General features: G+C 35.6%; 1 protein-coding gene across 1 annotated transcript; it reads right to left on the reverse strand.

The window, feature by feature from the left end:
* Positions 1–1218: 1218 nt before the first annotated feature.
* On the reverse strand, positions 1219–1990 carry LOC132735474 (zinc finger protein 679-like). Its single transcript, XM_060722432.1, has one exon. The coding sequence runs from the start codon at positions 1983–1985 to the stop codon at positions 1509–1511; it is 477 nt and encodes a 158-aa protein (XP_060578415.1). The 5' UTR covers positions 1986–1990; the 3' UTR covers positions 1219–1508.
* Between the last annotated feature and the right edge of the window lie 7355 nt (positions 1991–9345).

Below are 9345 nucleotides of genomic sequence, written 5' to 3' on the forward strand. Positions count from 1 at the left end.
CAATGCATGACATAGTTATAATGTGTGTACTTATTAATACTTAATTACGATAATTTTGAAACTTAAAAAATGTTAGTGTGACCTTGACCTTTAAGGTAGGTACGTAATTCTTGAATGCAACACATCGTCTTGATGTGGTAGACATTTATGCCTACAGTAGTAATTCAACAAGAGGGCCATGATGGCCCTGAAATCGCTCACCTGTATATAGGCCCCTGGGCCAAAGCCAATTTTAAACCAGTGGTTTTTATTTGAACATACTTGGAAGACACCCATTAGAAGATGTCTCATGACAAATATCTAAGCTCTACCTCTTTGGGGTTTTTATAAGAAGATTTTTTTAAAGTTTTAACCATATACATATAAGGAAATCAATGGCCCCCTGGGGGCCAATTTTGATCCGTAGGCTTTTATTTGAACAAACATGGTAGTCACTCACTAGAAGATATTTCATGCTTAGTATCTAAACTTTTTTAGCAGACGATTTTTTAAGTTTTTACTATACACTAGTATAAGCTTATAAGGAAAATCAATAACCCCCTTGGGGCGGGGCTAATTTTTACCAAAGGGCCTTTACTTGAACAAACTTGGTAGACACCCATTAGAAGATGTTTAATGCTAAATATCTAAGCTCTAACTCTGGGGTTTTTAAAAGAAGATTTTTAAAGTTTATACTATACACATAATAGGAAAATCGATGACCCCTGGGGCGGGGCCAATTTTAACCCAATGGCCCTTATTTGAACAAACTTAGTTGACACCCATTAGAAATTGTTTCATGCTAAATATCTTAGCTCTAGCTCTTTGGGGTTTTTAAAAGAAGATTTTTAAAAGTTTTTACTATATACATAAAAGGAAAAACAATGAGTCAGTGAATGACCCCCTGGGGCGGGGTCAATTTTTATCCAGGGTTTTATTTGAACAAACTTAGTAGACACTGACTAGATGGTGTTTCATGCCAAATATTTAAGCTTTAGCTCTTTCGGTTTTCTAAAAGAAGATATTTTCAATTCTTTCTTTCGGTTGCCACAGCAACCAGAGTTCTGCTTGGAATTAAATTCTTTGAACAATTTTTAAAGTTGACTACCAAAGGAACATTCCTGTAAAGTTTTGATGAAACTGGCTTAGTAGTTTATGACACCAACAAATATGTTAAATAGAAACACAAGTTCTTACTATATTGAACATAAAAAAGAATGAAAAATAATATAAAAAGATAAAAAAAATTTTTACTTGTTCAAACTGATAAAACCAAACAAACATCTTATTCTTTCAATCAAACAAAAAGTAAATCATATTAATAGAAATCCCTGCTTAAAAAGTGTGATCAATCATTACAAATATGCTTATTCAACACATGTGTGATTTAAAAAATGATAAGTTACCACTTCGAATACATGTTTTTATCACCAGTGAAATGTCATATGTTTGTTTAAAGAACCTGGTTTATAAAAGCTTAATCACAAACATCACATGATAATCTATGTTTTCCTCTTGCCAGCATGTTTTTACATATGTGTCACAGCATCATTTATTAATTTATTCTCACTATTGTGTATGCTTATATGTGTCTGTAAAGAACTTTGCCATAAAAACATTTTATCACACACTTCACACTTATGATTTGTCTTGCCAGTGTGTATTGTCATATGTCTTATAAGATTACTTCTTGCAGAAAATGCCTTATCACACACTTCACATTTATGATTCTTTTCGCCAGTATGTGTTGTCACATGTATCAAAAGTTTTCTTCGTGTAGAAAACGCTTTGTTACACAGTTCACACTTATGATTCTTCTCACCAGTGTGTATTGTCATATGTCTAATAAGACTACTTCCTGTAGAAAACACTTTATCACACACTTCACATATATAATTCTTCTCGCCAGTGTGTGTTGTCATATGTATGATAAGACCACTCTGTTGAGAAAATGCTTTATCACACACTTCAAATTTATAATTCTTCTCACCAGTGTGTATTGTCATATGTTTGATAAAGACTACTCCGTTTGAGAAAATGATTTATCACACACTTCACAATTTATATTTCTTCTCACCAGTATGTAAATTGCCATATGTGTGATAAGGGATTACCTCGTGTAGAAAACACTTTATCAACCCTTTTTAACATACACCTTTGTTTCTTCTCACCAGTTAATGTATTGTCATATGTACGATAAAGACTACTTCCTGGTAGAAAACTCTTGTTATGCAACATACTCACAACTTATGACCTTTTATTAAACCAGTGTGTATTGTCAATATGGTTCTTGATAAGACTATGTCGTGTTAGGGAAAGGGCGCCTTTATCCACACTATACTTCAAAACTTATGTTTTTTCATGCCAGTGTGGGTATTGGGCCATTATTGATTGGATAAGATAAGTTTCTGTAGAAAATCGCTTTTATAACACACTTCACACTCATGAATTGCAATTGAGGAGATCAACTTCTCACAAAGTGTGTCTTTACTGTCCACCATCTTGTCAAGCTTGTTATTTCTTTGCTTAGAAGTAAGACCCTAAATAAAAGATAATAATATAATGTAACTTTATACATTTATTCAGAAACATGCCACTTCTTATAGTTATTACTTTAAACATTAATAAGTTCTTATTCTGATTTAAAAACTCTTTATTATTTTTACTTAAAACATTTTATAACTTCTTAAATAGTCCTTAAAACCAACTTCTTTTTTATCTTTAAACATTTATAACTTTATAGTATCCAATCCATCATTTACTGACACCTTAACTCCACAAAGAATGTTTACAAAAGTTTAATATATCGGGCTTTTCATTTTTCATAATTACTGCGTTACCGGACACAGGGCCAATATATGCTAAGGAAAAGATAATTCATTAATGAAACCATTGCAATTACAAGGGTGTTTGGGGGAGTGTTTTTTCAGACTGGTTTACTTGGGTAAAAATAAGTGATTAGCAAGCTCTTTTTCCAGAGATCTTAAGGGGTCAACAAGCACCGGGCCTGGGAAAACGAACAAAGCACCATTGTACCCTATTTGCCTCAATATGGACCACACATTTATAAGCAATGATTTTCAGCAAAGGGATTAATGCTGCAATAATCAATAGTAAATATTCACTAAATGACTTTTATTTCAATGAAAGCCAGAACGACAGCTGAACAGGGTAAATATATAATTACAATTTTTGGAAATAAATAGGCATTTTTGTGTGGTTTGAAACTTGAACTTTTTGTGCTTGGCAGCTAGGGTTTTTGGCTTTAAATAACACATAACAGAAATTTTCTAGTCATTTAACTGTGAAGTTTATAAAATAATTGACTCATTAGAATTTAACACAGTCGATGTGAATTGTTGTTGTTGTTTATTGTTGAAGCTGCTAATATACAAACAGTTAAATTAGGTTCAGTTTATAATGTCTAAAACTGCTATTGTCAGGCAAGAATTTTTAAGCACCACAATATTTGGCTTCTCCTATAGATGTAAATCAGAAAATTCAAACCATTAATTTGGACATTATTTTCTTTCTTTTTAGATATCAGACATACACCATGAATGACTCTTAATAATTCCTTTAACTTGTTACATAATTTTTCAGCTCTTGCAGTTACCAAAGCCTGGGATTGTGTATAGGCCCTTACCTAATCCTGGTTCAGGTCTATGGAAAACTCCTACCAGTTTGGCAGCAGCTTTGTCAGGCTAAATTGAGAAGGTAACTGCTCCCAATGCTCATGCAATATTTGGTTTATACAACAGACCTTTGAAATTCTATCAAATAACCAAATATTAATGGTAAATATCCAAATATACCCCCCTATATACAATCTATAAAATAAACCACGTGTTTATTTATAGTATATAGGGGGTATATTTGGGATATTACATTAATATCGTTATTTGATAAGAATTTTCAAGTTCCTGTGGTTTATATTTGATGTTATATCAAGAGAAAAATTTCTCCAATTCTGACTATTTTAAAAAATGTTTTTCCGAAAAACGTTTAAGTATCAGTACCCGTGATATCATAGACCCCGGGCTAGTCTTACTGTCTAACAATAATTACTATAAGAGCTTTGAAGGTGGTGCCTTATTCACATTATCTATAGAATTGAGCCAAAGTAAATAATAGGTTAATAATTTGAGGACTACGAAAATAATTACTTACTTACCTGATATCTTTATAAGATAAAAGCCTTACACTCCACAGTCAGGAGAGAGAGTAAAAAAAAAACAATGATAAATAGTAACCATGTAAAAAAAACTAGTGTTTAAAAAAAAAATCGTTATACTTTACCGTAAGAAATACATTTAAGGGTTGATTGACACTGGGTAACAATATTACTAGACAACTCATGGACGTATAAAAAAATGTAATTGAAACTAAATCTATAACTATTTAGTATTAAACCTTTGTACCTGAATAATCTAGTGAAACAAGGGTTTTTAAAACTTGCAGTGCAAATGAGGATCACATATTTACACAAAGGGGAAGTTAAACTATTGGAGTGGGTTACGTGCGCATGGGGCGCGCGAAGAACAGTCGTGTTTTTCACGAGGGGAATAAAAAAACCCTCTTAATTTAATTAATTTCCTTGGCTACAAGTGACTTTTTAAAATTACAAACCAATTACTTTGCTAAATATCCCTTTTTAATATTAAGAAACATGTGTTTTGTGCTCACGTAAGTCAGGTATCACCTGTGAACGAGTTTAAAACCCACGAGGCTGTGCACCATAACCCCACCCATCTGCCCACAACGCTACACGAGGCGCCGACTCTATCGCCAGTTTTTCGTTTCCCTTTTACTGTTGGCATTTCTTGAGAAAACCATTAACTTACAGCCAACAACAGACCCCAAAACATTATATCAAACATGGGATGTGTCAAATGTGTCTTAAAAAAAACACAATGAAGGTTTTTTCCACCATAGAAAATAGGCCCTTCCTAGACCCGAGGGGAAGACTTTATCTGTCTTTTTTATCTTCTGTTACTTGGCTGGCGAATTGAACAGAACCTGGCCCAGGTGATAAAAGTTAACAATGGCCATGTGCATTGTGGTGAACCATGCCGGTCAACATGGGACCCCAGCAAAAGGAGTATGAAATGTTTTGAATTGTGATATTCTGGTACCATTCAGTCCTGTCTATCTATGTGATGGTGAAACCGTGAAAAAAACCTAGACAGACCGCTATGCGTAGTTATGGAAATGTTGTAAATGTGACAAGTTTTAAAAGTTGTGATAGTTTATTTTCCCACAGTTATGAACTACAGTTTATGCCAATAATTTTGAGCCAATCTCAATGCTAGATTGTACTCTTGAACATGCAGTAAACAATGAAGTTCTTTCTCCCCTCTCCACACCAGCAGTCCTAAGGCTAGCCCCCAAACACCAAGTAACAGTATAACCCATAAGCTCGTTAACAAAACCACGGTCTAAAAAAATCAACTCTACATGAGGACCCATATAATGTACCAAAGAAACAGAACCTTCGTCATCCTTTAACGTTAATTGCAGGACAGTATTCGTGATAAAACCTCGGAAAAAATTTAAAGCTGCTGTGGGAACTAAATATAAAACCAGATGTAATCTGTGGGGACAAGAGTCTTGGCTCCATCGGAGTAAAACCAAGGCAAAAACCCAAACACTAAAATGCCAATTAAAATCAATCAGAAATATTCCCTGAAAACTACGTTATTCTATAGAAATGACAGAGGAAAACTAAAGGAGGTGGTTGTTTTTTTTAAGCCATACATACTGACTTATTCTTCCACAGAAATGTTGTTTGGAAAATTTGTGACGGATTGTGAACTTTCAGTGGCCAAATATGTGTAAAATTTTTTAAAAACTATATACGTTAGCAACCTTTTTCTATATGCCTAAAAAAGGGAACATTAAGACAATTAATTAAAAAACCCTGAAAAAATTCCCACTTTCGAACTTTTGTAAATAAAATGAAAGGGGTAAACCAAAAAGAAAAAAAAATTATACTAAAAAGTGTTTTGAAATTAACTTCCCAAAGATTTTATGAAATGGGTATAAGGCCCTGAAAGTGTTAAATTAAACCCAAAAGTGCCGCAAAGACCAGAAACTGTACAGCAATTGAAAATTGATATAACATCAGAACAGAAACATCCCGTCACACAATCCACCAAGAGGAAAAAAACCCCAAAAAAAGGGGACCAAGGGGGAAAAACCCCCCCAAATTTAAGAAACCGATTTTTTACCCCCAAAATTTTAACCCTTTGCCTTTGGAAAAGCATCCTCCCCAACCGCCCTGGCATATCAACCAACCCTTGAAAAAAATGGTAGGTTCCATTTCGGAAAAACTGGAAATCAAACCCACTATAAAAAAAAAGAAAACCTTAGGAAAATTTTAAAAAAAATAATAAAGCTAACCTGGGAAACCAAAAAAAAAATGACTCCCGGAACTTGCCCGAGGAAAATTTTTTCCCCGAAAAATGTTCTTTATACCCCGGAAAAAACACAACCAAAAATGAAGAAAACCTTGTTAAACAAATTTTCCCAAAAAACCAGTTAAAAAATTCCCCTTTTCTTATTTTTTGAAAAGAATGTTAACCAATCCCCAAAAAACGGTTTCCCCAAAGAACCAAAATCAACAAAAAGGCGACAGACACTCAGCTGAAAACTATCGACCAGTGAGTCTAACATCAGTTCCAGGACAACATTGGGATTGCTCCCTAAAGAAGAAAAGGAAAAGTAAGATCTTAGAAACACATCATATGCAGCCACTTACTTAAACACCTGGAAAAACATCGTATATTAACGTCACTTAACCACGGTTTTCGCTCCGGTTTTTCAACAGAAACACAACTACTAGTAACTATGCATGACCTACTTTCATCTTTCGAAAGAAAACAGCAAGTAGACGTCGCCATTCTGGACTTCTCCAAGGCGTTCGATACCGTCCCCCACGATCGTCTGCTTTGGAAAATAGAGAACTATGGAATAAAAGGAGAACTACTAACCTGGCTGTCGTCCTTCTTGAAAGAGAGAACAATGAATATAGTAGTCGAGGGAGAACATTCCAAGAGCACCCATGTTGAATCGGGCGTGCCCCAAGGTACCGTACTAGGCCCACTGATGTTCCTTTGTCATATAAATGACTTACCATTAAGTGTTAAATCACAAGTCAGGCTGTTCGCAGACGATTGCCTCCTCTATAGAGAAATTAAAAACCACAAAGATCACATAACTTTACAAAAAGACCTTAAATGTCTTGAGAACTGGGCGTCAGAGTGGGGAATGAGGTTCAACGCTGGTAAATGCTATATACTGAGCATCAAAAACAAGACATCACACTTCTATGAACTCAATAACACTATCTTAAAACACGTGGACTCAAATCCTTATCTCGGTGTACTTATCTCCAACGATCTGACATGGACCAACCATATTACAAATATATGTAAAAAAGCAAGTTCAACCTTGGGCTTTCTTAGAAGAAATTTGAAACATTGCCCTCTAGATTGTAGAAAAACAGCCTTTATAGCCCTTGTACGTTCGAAAATAGAATACGCTTCAATCATCTGGGACCCGTTCTTGAAAAAAGATATTGATAAACTGGAAAATATACAAAGACTAGGAGCAAGATTCATTATGAATGACTACAAGTCAAGAAAACCAGGATGTGTTACAGATATGCTGACCAGCTTGAAACTCGACTCACTACAAGACCGTAGGACCTACAACCGCCTTGTAATGCTCTACAAGATAGCAGGGGGTATGGTGCCAGCAGTGGACCCTGATAAATACCTGACTCAGAAAGGCGAAGGACGCTTAATTAAACCAAAGAGATTCAGTGACTGTGAAACCACAAACATTATAAGAGTAGCCAATAACACTAGATCATTTAAAACCATAAACGCACAAACAAATCAATTTAAAAACTCCTTCTTTGTGAAAACACTTGAGGATTGGAACCATCTGGAAGATTCAGTGGTGCATGCAGTTACAATAGGGGGCTTCAAATCAGCCCTTCAGAAACTCGACTAGAGTTCCTCCACTCCCCGTAGGACATATACCAGAAGTGGTCCTCCTACGTATTCACACAGATACAGATACAGATATGGGATGTATTATTCTCCGTTCTCCTATCGGTAAATCCCGGTCTATTTTGAACGGGATTTAATAGTATCACACGTTTATTGTCTGGTCTTTGGGCCTCCGTGGCCGAGTGGTTTAGGTCGCTGACTTGAGATCACAGGTCCCTCATCGCTGTAGGTTCGATCCTCACTCGGGTCGAAATCTTTAATGTGAGAAAGCCATCCAGCTGGCTTACAGAAGGTCGGTGGTTCTTACCCGGATGCCCGCTCGTGCCTGAAATAATGCCCGGAGGGGCCCTTGGGTCTACCTCCACCAATAAAAGCTGGAAAAAAATCAACGAGAAAATCTCGGCGGGATGCTCTAGGATGGCCTGACTTGAGTGTACGGTCGCCCATGTGGGCTTTCCGGCGGCGACCTTAAATAAACGCATTAAAAATAAATGTCTGGTCTCTCCCGGTTTTGAAGCATTTTATGCTAATTAAATAGAAGTGCAGTTCAAAAAACATTACTCAGCCTTGCAAAATTTTGGAGTAAACGCTCTTTGTTCATTTTCGACTTTTCTGGGACATAACTCTGACACTATAAGTTTTTCGCTTTTAAAACATCACACATTTTTGCAACATTGATTTTCCGACTGTACTTACAATACTATCTTGAAAGTGAGTTAATTTGAGTATGTAGACTATTTCTGTCTGTTGTAAACAAAAACAATATAAAATTGAAAATGTATTTAGATAACAATTTAATATCTTTTGGTGACATTTGCTCTAACACTGTTCAATATCATTTATAAATAGAATACAAGATAAATGTTGATGCTGCACATCAAAGACGCCGCCAAATAATGTGAACAGTCACAGATAATGTACAAAATCAGAATTGAAAATCGTTCTCTATTAATGTGTCCGAAATTCTGAAATGTTTGTCTGTTGCGACAAAGATTGAAACGTCTGTGCACTGCACTTCCCCTTATCATGCTTGACCATTGTATGAAGTTGTTTTGAACTCCAACCAGTAGTTTTCAAGTTATGCCCCGGACAAGGAAAAGTAACAAAGGGCAATAACTCTGTAATTAGTGAAGATAGAGTTATGGTTCTTGTGCACTGCACTTCCTCTCAATGTGCTTGACGATTGTATGAAGTTGTATTGAATTCCAACCATTAGCCTTCAAGTTATGCTCCGGACAAGGAAAATGCAACGGACGTCTGGACCGACCAACCGACCACCGGGTGACTCCTATATACCCCCCCCCAACTTCGTTTTTGGGGGTATAATAATAATAAAATAAACATAACA

This window comes from Ruditapes philippinarum, unplaced genomic scaffold (genome assembly GCF_026571515.1).
Source record: "Ruditapes philippinarum isolate M1 unplaced genomic scaffold, ASM2657151v2 ctg814_1_1_1_1, whole genome shotgun sequence".
In the NCBI taxonomy this organism is placed as follows: domain Eukaryota; kingdom Metazoa; phylum Mollusca; class Bivalvia; order Venerida; family Veneridae; genus Ruditapes; species Ruditapes philippinarum.

Bases quoted from the DNA above. Each gene is read 5' to 3' on its own strand.
- LOC132735474 (XM_060722432.1), bottom strand. From the start codon at position 1,985: ATGACAATACACACTGGTGAGAAGAATTATAAATTTGAAGTGTGTGAT.